The following is a 13,395-nucleotide window of genomic DNA, read 5'->3' on the forward strand; positions in this document are numbered from 1 at the left end:
CTCGGCCCACCTGATGCATTCTGACTTAAGTACCTCAAATGTTTAGGTTAACTGTTTTCTAAAAAGGTAAATGCTTTTCTAAAATGTAAGCTAGAAACCAGTATTATGACCTATTTTTTAAAAAACATATTAAGGTATACACACACACAGGGTACCCAAAGCAAAAATATCCAGTGCAATGAATTGTCACAAAATGAAGACTTGCCTAACAACCACCTAGTCCAAGATGGAGCAAAGAGCTCCCTTCCAAAAGTCCCCCTCATTGTCCTTTCCCTAAGAACTGCTACCTCCTCGCCCGCCCCCACACAAAGGTAACTAATAATCCTTCTCGTATGGTTTTCATTTCCTTGCTTTTCTGCTATGGTTTGAATGTGTTCCCTCCAAAATTCATGTTTTGACACTTAATAGCCAATGTGATAATATGAAGAGGTGTGGCCTTTAAGAAGTGATAAGGTGACGAGGGCTGCTCCCCTTGGGAATGAGATTCGCGTCCTCATAAAAGGGCTTGATGGAGGAAATTTGTCCCTTTTTACTCTTCCACTTTCCACCATGTAGGAACTCAGCATTTCTCCCCTTTGGAGGATGCAGCCCTCACCGACCACCAAATGCTGGTGCCTTGATCTTTGACTTCCAGCCTCTGTAAATGTGAGAAATAAATTTCTGTTCTTGATAAATTAGCCAGTCTCAAGTGTTTTGTATTTTGTTACAGCTGCACAAACAGACTAAGATACTTTGTTTAGAGTTTTAGCACCTAAGCATGCATCCTGACATGTCTTGCTAGTTTTTCAAGCTAGCAACGAACCCTATAAACACATTCTTTGGCATCTGGCTTCTTTTGCTCAATCTTGGTTAGGAACTACAGTCACATTCTTGTGTAGAACTATAGTTCATTCATTTCACTGCTGTATAATATTCTACTGTATGAGGAATCCCCAATTTATTTATCCGTTCCACTACTGGTGGCCACCCTTATCAAGTTATGAATATGCTGTTATGTACCTGTCTCCTGGTGTCTGTGTGCATGCATTTCTATTCAGCATATACCCAGGAGTGGAAATGCCGGGTCATAGGAGGGGTTCAACCTTAGTAAATGCCAAACTTTTCCAAACTAGTCTTACCAATTTCCCCCAAGAGGTTATGTGTCCCAGCAGCATCTCACCGCACCAAGATGACACTTGGTTTGATCAGTTTTAGCCATTCTGGCGAGTGTGTAGTGGTATCCTGCTGTGGGTTTTAATTTGTATTTCTTGATTGCTAATGAGATTAAGTACTTTCCTATACATGTTATTGATCAGACACCTTATTTTATGAAGTACATTATCAAATCTCCTATTTTCTACTGGGCCTATCGATGTTTTCATATATTCTAAAATCTAGCCCTTCATTGCTTATATATGTTGCAAGTACCTTCTACTCAGTAGCATGTTTTTTGCTTGTAATGGCTCTGCTGAAAAAAAAAGTTCTAATGTAGTCTATCCATGTCTTTCCTGCATGGTCTTTTTCATGTCATATTTCAGAAATACTTCCCTGCTCTCTAGGATACGAGGATGTTATCCTATGTTATCTTCTGTAAGCATTACTGTGCTGCTTTTCACATTTAGATCTGAGAATCACGTGGAAGTCATTTTCAAAACAACTTTATACAATGAAAACTTTCAAACATATACAAAAGAGAAAAGTATAATAAACTCCTACAGGTTCAGCTTCGATAATTATCAACACTTTGCCAATCTTTTTTTAATATTAATAGTTTAGTATAAGAGATATGGAAGTCATTTACATGAGGAAGTCTTTCGGCTGTGATGGCATAGGCAGCTGCATGTGATGCCATTTCAGTAGGGACTTACTTCGGTTTATACACTTTCCAAGAATGGCACCACCTCTAAATAAGAAATGACCCTTATCTAGAACTACTTTGGTGCCTCCATATTCTGTGAGAACTTTAACTTTCAAGCTAACTGGTTAAGTCTTTCCACCCTTACCTTTAAGGTCTGATCCAATAGCTACTACTGTTGCTTGCAATACTTTTGAGATTTTTCTGGAAGTATAATGACTCCTTTGGCTATAGTTTTGGGTGCTTTCTTTTGAACCAATACTCAAAGAGTGAAAGAAATTTTCTAAATGCCTGTCTGCTGTGACTTCACAGGAGATCCACAGCTCAACCTTCAGCACATGTGGCCACGGGAAAAGCCACCCAGGCACCACTGTTCCCCGGGAGGTGCCAATCTTGTTTCATAGGTACTCTCCTCCATTCTACCTCTGGGATGTTTTTTCTTACTTTAAAGCTAATTTCAAATATAATTCACACACAAATACACACACACACACACACACACACACACACGTATATATATTTGAGACAGAGTTTTGCTCTGTTCCCCAGGCTGGAGTGCAGTGGCACGATCTTGGCTCACTGCAACCTTCACCCCCAGGTTCAAACAATTCTTCTGCTTCAGCCTCCCAAGTAGCTGGGATTACAGGTGTGTGCCACCACATCTGGCGAATTTTTGTATTTTTAGTAGAGACAGGTTTTCGACATATTGGCCAAGCTGGTCTCGAACTCCTAACCTCAAGTGATCCATCGCAACTCGCCTGGGTCATGTTTTAAAAACATAGTATCAGTAACAGCCCTAATAAAATCAACTGCAGATTGTAGTGGTAGTGAGCACATTTCATTTCCCCGCGATGTGCCATCCAACTGATCCAGCACCAGTTACTGGAAAGACTATCGTTTCCCTGCTGTGCTCAGTGCCATCTTTGTCACAGATCAAGTGTCTACTCTGTTCTGCCCCACTGGTTGGTTTGTCTAGCCTTATGCCAACACCATGCTTTTACAATTTTTAGCTTCACAATGAGTTCTGATACGCAGTGAAGTTCTCCTCCTACTTCATCCTTTCCCAGGAGCATCCTGGCTATTCTTAGCATTCTGATTTTCTACATAAGACATCTTTATTGTTTTCAGTCCATGAGACACAGTATTAGAAAACTTATTTACATCTATTATTTTTCTCAATCATGTTTCATAGTTTTCTATGTAGCTCTTTTATGCATTTTCTTGTATTAATTCCTGGATATGTGATACTTTTGATGTTATTATAGTATCAAATGACATCAAACTAGATTTTTTTCCCCTAGATTTTCAGTTTCTGTTTTTGCTGATAAATATGCAATGTCTTGTATCCAGCTACCTTACTAACCACTTATTTCTAATAATTTCTCTGTAGATTCTTTGGGGGTTTCTGTGTCCACCATTTATTTACATAAGCCGCTACTTACCACAGAATCATAGTTTCTATGTAGTTCTACACTGCCACTTAGCAAGTAAGGAAATTCTGGACCAAAGAGATCAAACACCTTCACTAAAATCACAGAGGCAGTTAAAAGTGGAGCTAAGACTAGAACTCAAGTGCCCTGATTCCAAGTTCTTTCTTTTTTCTCTCATACCACTTGTATGACAAGTTGATCACTCTTTGAAGGTGGCAGTCATTTAAAACAAAACAACACAACCAATGTCTAGGATTTATTATTCTTAAACTCCACCATGCATAAAACATGACCTTCAGAAGTGCTTTCTAAATCAAATCCTCGGAAAATCTATCAAATAAGCCCTGGTTAAGGCACTGTGGGAACCAGGAGGGCAACAAACTTGGAGACAGTTCCCTGTAGTTTCTGTAACTACAAAGTAACAAAACATTTACTGAATTCAAATAACTTAGTTTTACTACTAAATAGCTACATGACATATATAGGGTGACTGAGTATCCTATCTCACCATGGATACATACAAATTCGTAAGACATGGTGAGAGACCTGTGATATATACAAATTCACAAAGACAAGGAGACACAGCCCTAATATTTAAAACTTACTGTGTGTTCACTTCAACAAGGGAAGAGTACTACAAAGAAGTTCAGCAAGTAAACCTCTCAAAATTCCAAGAGGGTGTATGATATTCTGTTATTTGATTAAAGACAAAAACAGCTTCAGAACTTATTTCCCAGGTTGATAATGTATTTAGCATCTGCTGTGGCTTGTGAGCTTTAGCGTCTGCTGTGGCTTCTGAGCCAACTCCTGCTTTTATTCTTTAGGGCATTTCTAAGATATGTAGTATTTTTTGAGAGAAACTGTGGAAGAAACATCTTTAGAGAATAAAATGATACAATAAGGAGTATAGTAAATGCTTACTGAGAAAGAAAACTATTTCCAATTATGAGATGTCAGGCAGCCAACTTCTCCTTGATTTTAATGAAAAACAGATGACCACTGGCAGGCTAACTGGCCACAGGGGCGGGCAGAGAGAGAGGCCAGCATTGACTTTGGACTCACCATTACAGGGATGAAAATGGCCTGGATCTGGGAAGAACAGCTCATCTCTGCCTCTCCCTTTCCTGTCATCATGCTATTACATCGTATAAGGGCGGCATGACTGGGAAAAGTGTTCACTCCTCCCCTCACTTCATGCTGCTAATACCTTCAGAGTTAGGGGCCTATCCTCCTATTTTTATAAACATCTAGGGAAAAACTGCTGACCCTGTTACATCCTTCACCCTGCCCCTGCCCATCCTGAGCTAACCCATTCCCAGTGTAGGGGGAAGCCCTTCTGGCAGGCAGCTCTTCACACAACATGACAAATTTCCTATGGTGGGGATTTAGGTTTCTGTCCCCTCACTGTCAGTGGAGGAAGTGAGAAATAACTAACCAACAAATTTTAACTCCTTTCAGAAATAAATTTGGTGTGAATGTAACTCTCAATATTCTCTGATGCCACATTAATACAACGTCCTACCTTCTCATCTCGGAAATTTAGGAACTGCTGGAAAACTTCACTTTCTGAGATCACTGGATGGCGACACATCCTGGTCATCCAGGACTGAAGTCTCTCCATGCGCATTTTGATAAATTCCTCTTCAAAGCGACCTACAAGAGACACAGAAGACTGACATACAACTTTGTCTAAAATGAATTACTGTTCACACTGTAACTGAAAAACCATTTCTATGGCTACTGGCTACTTGGTAGAAAGTTATTCAGCAAAAAGTATACCATGGTGATTTTTCACCAATCTAAAAAACAAGCAACACAATGAATGCCCAAAGACCCACAGGTAAGATGCAACAGACTTCAGTTTTCAAGAATGTAATCCAATTTAACATATTCACAAACCCTTTGTGACAAGAATAATGACAGCCTCAAAGTGCTATTTTCTTCAAGTACCCCTGAAATACTAAAAAAAAATTAAATCTTATCTCAACATGAAAACCTGTGTCTTTCCTGTAAGTGAATAGGCCAGTTTCTGTGTGGCCACATGAAGTCCTATAAGCAAGAAAGGAGTGCTAAGTGGAATTTCATGTAATTCTTACAAACTATGTGATATTTCCATATTATAAAAATGTGTCAAAATGCAATATAAATTACATATATACAAGTTTAAATTTAGCATTATGAAAAGTAACCCAAGGCTGTAGCTTTTTTCCTCCATGTATTTTAAATTACTTAAGCTGAAATAGCAAAGGAATTTTTCCATGAATGCAATAATGTAAGCTGCTATTCCAGAACTTAGGACCATACTGAAACAGTTTAATGAGTGGTTCTTCCTGTCTTAAAAGTAGAAAGTCAGCTTGACAAGGCTGGCATAACAAACATCAAGTGAACACCGAGAATGTCTATAGACCTACAAACAAAAATTACCATTAGTTCAAAGGTTTCTAGTGATAGAAGTTCCAGCTATGGCCTAGAGAGATGAACTAACCCTACTCCCCAAAAGCAACTCAAAGCTGAACAACATTGACAAAAACAACCGAATCAGTGCTCTAGAAATCAACAAAAGGCAAAAGGCCATCTGAGAAGTGTGTGTGCTTGAAGAACTGAACTTCAGGCGACAACGGTGGAAATCTGTGTTGTTGGGAGGCTGCTCCCGTCTCCCCTGGACCTGCAGCCTGTGTGCCAACCCACCTCACACGTATTCAACATGGAGGTACCATTAGGGTGGAGTGGGCTGTGAAGATGGGCAGCTGCAGCTTCTCCAGCAGGGCAGGAGGCTCACTTGATTTGGAGTGATGGGAGATGCCCATGTTCAATGGTGGTGTCAGTGGCAGTGACAATCTCAGAGACAGATGAATGGGGAGGGCCAACAGCCCTGATAGCCAAGGTCGAACTATGCAAATCCCAGGCTGAGGCTGTGCGCATCAACAGGGGAGACCAGAGACGGTCCAGGCCAGGCACACAATCCTGACCAACTCTGAGGCTATACAGACAAGTAAAGGAGACACAAAAGGGTCTGGTAGAAAGTAAAAGCCAGGGCAACATGAAAATGACCTAAGCTTTGGATGAGTTACATCAAGTTAGTTAAATCAATAGAGAACAGAAGCCTTATTGGCTTGAGGTGGTTGGGCACAACCTCTGTCAATCAATCATACGCTTACTACCAATCCACACAAGACACAGGAGCAAACCCTGGGAAGGCAATGTAAAAATAATAAAAATAAACAAACAAACATAGCAATAACTGAACTGCCAGGGAGACAGACTTCAGAGATGTAATCTTAGGCAGGTTACTTAACCAACAAATAAAAAGCAGAAACAACCTTCAGGGAGGTAAACTCAGAATCCAGAGTTGCTAAAATATATTCTCAAAAATGTCCAGTTTTCAACAAAAAATTAAGAGACATGCAAAGAAATAGCAAGATATGACCCATACTGAGAAAAAACAGGCAGTCGATAGACACTATCTCTGAGTATCCTCAGATGTTGAATTTAGCAGAAAAAAAGAACATGGCAGATAAAGCAGATTCTATAAAGATGTTTGAAAAACTAAAGGAAATCTAAAAAATTAAAGAAAATAGGACAGAGGATCAACACACAGAGTTTCAAGGAGAAATAAATTACCAAAAAAGAATCACAAGGAAATTTTGGAGTTTAAAGTATAGTAATTAAAATTAAAAATTCACTGCAGATAAGGCTCAACAGAAGGTTTAAGATAGAAGAAAAAAACAGCAAATTTGAAGATTGATCAACAGAATATGAAGAACAGAGAGAAAAAAAATGAAATGTAAAATGAACACACCTTAGAATCCATCAAGCACACCAAACACTTGTAATGAGAATCCCAGAGGAAGAAGAGAGTGAGACAAAAAATATTTGAAGAAATAATGGCAGAAAACACCTCAAATTTGATGGAAAATTAATGTATACTTCCAAGAAACTCAACAAACCTCAACACAGTCTGTATTTGTAGGATACAGAGATTCACAACTAGATATGACAGTTAAACTACTGAAAGACAAAGACAGAACCTTGAAAGCAGCAAGTGAAAAACAACTGATCACGTGTAGTGGTGCAGGCATGTGAGATAAACAGCATTAACAGCTGACTTGCTGTTTGACATAATGGAGCCAGATCAGTACAACTATCCACTAAAAATAAAGACATACCCAGATAAATAATGAGAGAATTCGCAGATAACAGACTTGTGTTATAAGAAGTATTAAAGGAAGTCCTTCAGGCTAAAAAGAAATTACTAAAGGTGGTGACTTGAATCTGCAGAGAGAAATAAACAGCACCAGAAATATAAGGGTTAATGTAAAAGACTCTACAGATATATTTTTTCCAATTTGTTTCCTTAGCATCTTTAAAAGAAACAAGACTGAAGAAAGCAGTAATTATCACACTCTATTGTTGGATACATAACATACAGATGTAATACACATGAAAACAATAGCATAAATGAGAGAAGGAAATAGAGCTATGTAGGAGAAAAGTTTCCATATTTTACTGGAATTAGTATTAATCTAAAGTGTATTATGATGTTAAAAAAAGATGCATATTATATCCCTTAGGAAAACCACTAAGAAAATAACTTTAAAAATTTAGTTTAAACAATGAGAGGAATTAAAACGATATACTGTAAAATATTTATTTAACACAAAGGAAAGACAGTAAAGGAGGAAAAAGAAGCAAACAAGACACAGAAAACAAGTAACAACATGGCAAATGTGAATCTAACCATGTCAATAATTATATTAAATACAAATGGCCTAAAAACCCCAATCAAAAGCAGAGATTGTCAGACTTGATAAAAAAAGTAAGATCCAACTATCTTGCCTATAAGAGAAATAGCTTAGTTTCAAAGAGAAACATATACTAAAAGTAAATGGATGAGAAAAAAATATACCATATAAACAGTAACCATCAGAGAAGTGGAGTGGTTATATTAGTATTAGACAAGTACACTTTAACACAGAAAATCTTACGGGAGACAATGGGGGACATGTCTTGATAAAAGAATCACTACATCAGGAAGATATTACAAACTGTATGTCTACTTAACAAGAGAGCCTCAAAATACACAAAACAAGTGACAGAATTAAAAGGAGAGATAGTCCACCAATAATAATGTTAAATTTCAACACCCGATACTCATAGATAGAACTAGAAGGAAAACTGGCAAGGATATAGAAACCTGAATAACACTATCAACCCAGCCTAACTGGCATGAATGAAGTGCTCCATCCAACTGCTACAGACATATATTCTTTTGAAGCACACATGGAATATTCTCTAGGACAGACCATATGCTAAGCCATAAAACAAGTCTCAATAAATGTAAAAGGACTAAAAATCATGCAAAGTATGTTCTTTGAACATAATAAAATAAAACTAGAGGTCAAAAGAAAAAAATCTGAGAAAGAGCCAAATATTTGGAAATTAAAAACAGAGCTGGTTCTCGTATCCCCATGCTCTGCATCCATGGATTCAACCAACCTCAGATTGGAAATATTTGAGGAAAAAAAAATGTTTCTGTAATGAATATGTATGGACTTTTTTCTTTGTTATTATTCTCAAAACCATATAGTATAATAATGATTTACATTGCATTTACATTGTATTAGGTATTATAATTAATCTAGGGATGATTTAAAATATATGGGAGGATATGCACAGGTTATATGCAAATACTACACCATTTTATATCAGGCACTTGAGCATCCATGGATTCTGGTATCTGTGGGAGCTTCTGGAACCAATTCCCAAGGATACTGAGATACAGGTATATTTCTAAATAACTCATGGATCAAATAAGAACTTATGAGAAAAATTAGAAAATGTTTTGAACCTGAATGAACATGAAAACTCAATATATCAGACTTTATGGAATGCAGCAAAAGCAGTGCTTAGAGGAAAACTTGATGCCTGTGATAGGAGAAATATCCAAAACAATAATCTAAATTTCTATGTTAAGAAACTAGAAAAAGAGGAAATCAAACTCAAATCAAGCAGATGGAGAGAAATGATAAAAGAACAGAAAACAATACAACAGAAAAGAGAAATTTCAATAAAACCAAAGAAAGAAGAGGTAACAATGATAACAATCAGAAATGAAGCAGTATGTATCACTACAGACCCTAATGTCTTTAAAAGTACAAAGAACTATGACGAGCAACTCTAAAACCATGTCTAACAACTTACATGAAATAAATCAATTTCCTTTAAGGATCCAAGCTACCAAAGCTCACTGAAGAAGAGATAGCCTGAATAGTCCTACATATATTAAAGAAATTAAATCATAGTTAAAGACTTCCCACAAAGAAAACTCCAGGTTCAGAAGATTTCAGTGGTGAATTCTATCAAACATTTACAGAACAGTATCAATCTCTTCCAGAATATAAAAAGGAAGGGAATAATTCCAAACTCATCCTATGAGACTAGCATTGCCCTGATACTAAAACCAAAGATATTACAAGAAAACTATAGACTAATCATCATCATGAACCAAATCCTCAACCAAATACTAGCAAATTGAATTCAGCAATATATATGAATAATCTATCGCCATCAAGGGAAGTTTATTCCAGGCATATAAGGCTAGTTCAGCAGTGGAAAGCTGATCAATGTGATTTACTGTATTAATAGCAGAAGAAAAGCCATACAATCACTCGATGGATACACAAATAAAATGAAATTCAGTATCTATTCATGAACGAAAACTTTCAGCAACCTAGAAACAGAAGGGAAATTCTTTAACTTGATAAAAGCGTATCTAACAAAAAACCTACAGCTAACATCATACATAGTGGTGAAAGACTGAATGCTCTGTCCTAAGATCTGGAATAAGGCAAAGATGATTGCTTTCACCATTTCTATTCAACAGCATACAGGAAGTCCTAGCAAGTGCAATCAAGCAAAAACGGAAATAGAAGGCCCATGGATTGGAAAGGATGAAATAAAACTCTCTATTCCAAGCTGACATAATTGTCTACATTAAAAAATAAAACAGAAAAAAAAAACAAAGAATCCATACCCACAAAAAAGCTCCTGCAACTACTGAGTGTAGCAAGGCCACAGATAAAAGGTGGATATACAAAAATCAATTGTATCTCTATGTGCAATACACAACTAGAAAACAGAAATGTAAAAAACAAATAGTACCATTTATAACACAACTCTCCAGTGAAATTCTTACATAGAAATCTTTTTTTTTTTTTTTTTGAGACCAAGTCCCTGCCTCCTGGATTCAAGCGAGTCTCCTGCCTCAGCCTCTGGAGTAGCTGGGACTACAGGTGCACGCCACCATGCCTGGATGATTTTTGTTATTATTATCATTATTTTTTTTAAAGATGGGGTTTCACAATGTTGGCCAGGCTGGTCTTGAACTCCTGACCTCAGGTGATCCACCTACCTCGGCCTCTCAAAGTGCTGGGATTACTGGCGTGAGCCACCGTGCCCGGCCTGAAATTCTCACATATAAATCTAACAAAATATATGCAGAATCTGTATGTTGAAGACTACAAAACATGAATGAAAATCAAATATATTTCTATACATGGATAAGAAGATGAGATATCAAGATGTGAAAATTAATCTACAGAATCAATGTGGTTCCAATAAAAATTCCAACATAATTATAAATATCTACAAACTGACATTTAAATTTACAAGGAAAGGCAAAAGAAAAAGAACAGCCAAAACAATCTTGTAAAGGAACCAAGCTGGAGGATTCACTCTACCTGATTTAAAGACTTACCATAAAGCTACACAAATCAAGACAGTGTGGTATTGGCGCAAGAATGGACACATAAACCAAAGGAACAGAACAGAATCCAGAAATAAACCTACAAACACAGTCAATTGATTTTTTCTTTTACAAAGATCTTTCTAATAAATGGAAAACAGATCTGTCTTTCCAAAAGATGGTGTGAGATCCACTGGGTATCTCAATGCGAAAAAAAATGCACTACCTTCCACCACACTGCACACCTTATACAAAAATAACCTCAAAATCCATCAACGACCTAAATGGAAAACCTAAAACTATAAAACCTTTAGAAGAAAATGTGAAATGATCTTAGCCATGACAACTCAAGCACAGTCTATGAAAGAAAAACTGATACAATGGACTTCATTAAAATTAAAAGCCTTTGTTACACAAAAGGCACTGTTAAAAAATAACAAGGCTAGTGTGGTAGCTCATGCCTCTAATCCCAACATTTTGGGAGGCCGAGGTGGGCAGGTTGCTTGAGCTTAGGACTTCGAGACCAGCCTAGGCAACATGGTGAAACCCTGTCTCTACCAAAAATACAAAAAATTAGCAAGCAGTGCTGATGAGAGCCTATAGTTCTAGCTCTTGGGAGGTTGAGGCTGGAAGGTTGCTTGAGCCCAGGAAGTCAAGGTTGTAGTAAGCTGAGATGGTGCCATTACACTCCAGCCTGGGTGACCAGAGTGAGACCCTGTTGAAGAAAGAAAAGAAAAAAGAAAAGAAAGAAAATGATAAGCCAAGCAAAGCCACAGTTGTGACAAGTTATTTGCAAATCACGAATGTAACAAAGAACTTGTGTCTAGAATACATATATTTTTAAAATCTCAGGTTTCAACAATAAAAAAAGAGACTGATAAAAAATGAGCACAAGATCTGAACAGAGGCTTCATCACCGAAGATCTACAGATGGGAAATAAGCACATGAAAAGATGCTCAATCCTACACGCCATCAGGAAATGCAAATCAAAACCACGCTGAGATACGCTCCATACCTGTAAGATTGGTTAAAATGAGGAAAAGCTGACACTGTCAAGTGCAGGTAAGGATGCAGAACTACTGATACTCTCATACACTGCTGTTGAGGATTCCAAAATGGTACAGCCTCTTTGAAAAACAGTCTGGCAATTTCTTAAACATTAAACACATACCTGCCAAATGACCCAGTCTTTCTACTCCTATTTACCCAAAAGGAATGAAAACTATGGTCATATAAAAACCTGTATGCAAATGTTTATGGAAGCTTTATTCATAATTGCCTTCAATGGGTGCATGCATAAACAAGCTATGGTATATCTAAACACTGGAATACTACTGGCCATAAAAAGAACAAACTATCGACAACAAAATGGATGAATTGCAAATGTGTTATGCTAAATGAAAGCAGCCACAATCAAAAGACTACATGCTGCATGCTTCCATTTACAATGACACTCTAGAAAAGGCAAAATTATGAACACAAAGCACACATCAGCTGTTGCCATGGTTAAGACTAGGGGAATGGGCAGCACGAGGGAACCTGGGGAGGTGACGGAACTGTTCTGTACCATGAAATGTAGTGGTGGTTGTAAGACTGCTGTGGTAGCTATTAAAACTCAGAGCTGCACACCTAAGAGTGAATTTACTGTACATAAGTTTAAAAATAAAATGAAAAAAAAAACTCTGAACTTTTTAAATAGAAATTATGAGTACAGCCAGGCAATGGTGGCATGTACCTATAAACCCAGCTACTTAGGAGGCTGAGGTGGGAGGATCGCTTGAGTCCAGGAAGTCAAGGCTGCAATGAGCTATGATAGTGCCACTTCACTCCAGCCTGGGTGACAGAGTGAGACCCTGTCTCCAAAATAAAAAATAAAGAAATAAGTAAATAAAATATAGATATTAAGCACCTACATATCAAAAACTTTTATTATCTAAAAAGTAGACTTGAACAGAACAATGAGTCTAGACATTGTCTGTGTACTAAGGCATTTCAAACTTCGCATTTACTAGGAGTAGATTAAGCAGAAACAAAGCCTCATGCCTTGGAAAGACGACAATCCACCTCCTGGCTGGAAAGCCAGCATGAACGTGGGATACAATGAACTCCCCCATTATGGCCAGGTGAGTTACACCCAGAGTTCATTATCCAATCACTGGTTGAAATTCAGTGATTCTTGTTTTATTGAAAAATTATTCTTGTGAAAATTTTTCTGACATAGCTGGTTTATCTCTAAGCTTATGACTTCAGATGTAATTTTATGCTTGGTAGGATTTTCAGACCAAGTTGCAGAGAATTAAAAAAAAGGAGGAACTTTTATTTCCCTGTTTTCAACGAACCTTACTAAGGTTTTCACTAAGTATGTAAATATATCAGTTTGGTACCA

General features: G+C 37.4%; 1 protein-coding gene across 2 annotated transcripts in view; it reads right to left on the reverse strand.

Moving 5' to 3' along the window:
- The window catches only part of SNX9 (sorting nexin 9), a 116,072-nt gene that overhangs the window by 14,920 nt on the left and 87,757 nt on the right, over positions 1 to 13,395 (reverse strand). For both annotated transcript variants that reach the window (XM_021670141.2, XM_064360513.1), the window contains exon 10: positions 4,787 to 4,917. In XM_021670141.2, the coding sequence (XP_021525816.1) occupies positions 4,787 to 4,917 (131 nt within the window). The remainder of the gene's footprint in view (positions 1 to 4,786; positions 4,918 to 13,395) is intronic.

Source organism: Aotus nancymaae, unplaced genomic scaffold, assembly GCF_030222135.1.
Source record: "Aotus nancymaae isolate 86718 unplaced genomic scaffold, 86718_ANA_hifiasm-v0.15.2.pri h1tg000040l, whole genome shotgun sequence".
NCBI lineage: Eukaryota > Metazoa > Chordata > Mammalia > Primates > Aotidae > Aotus > Aotus nancymaae.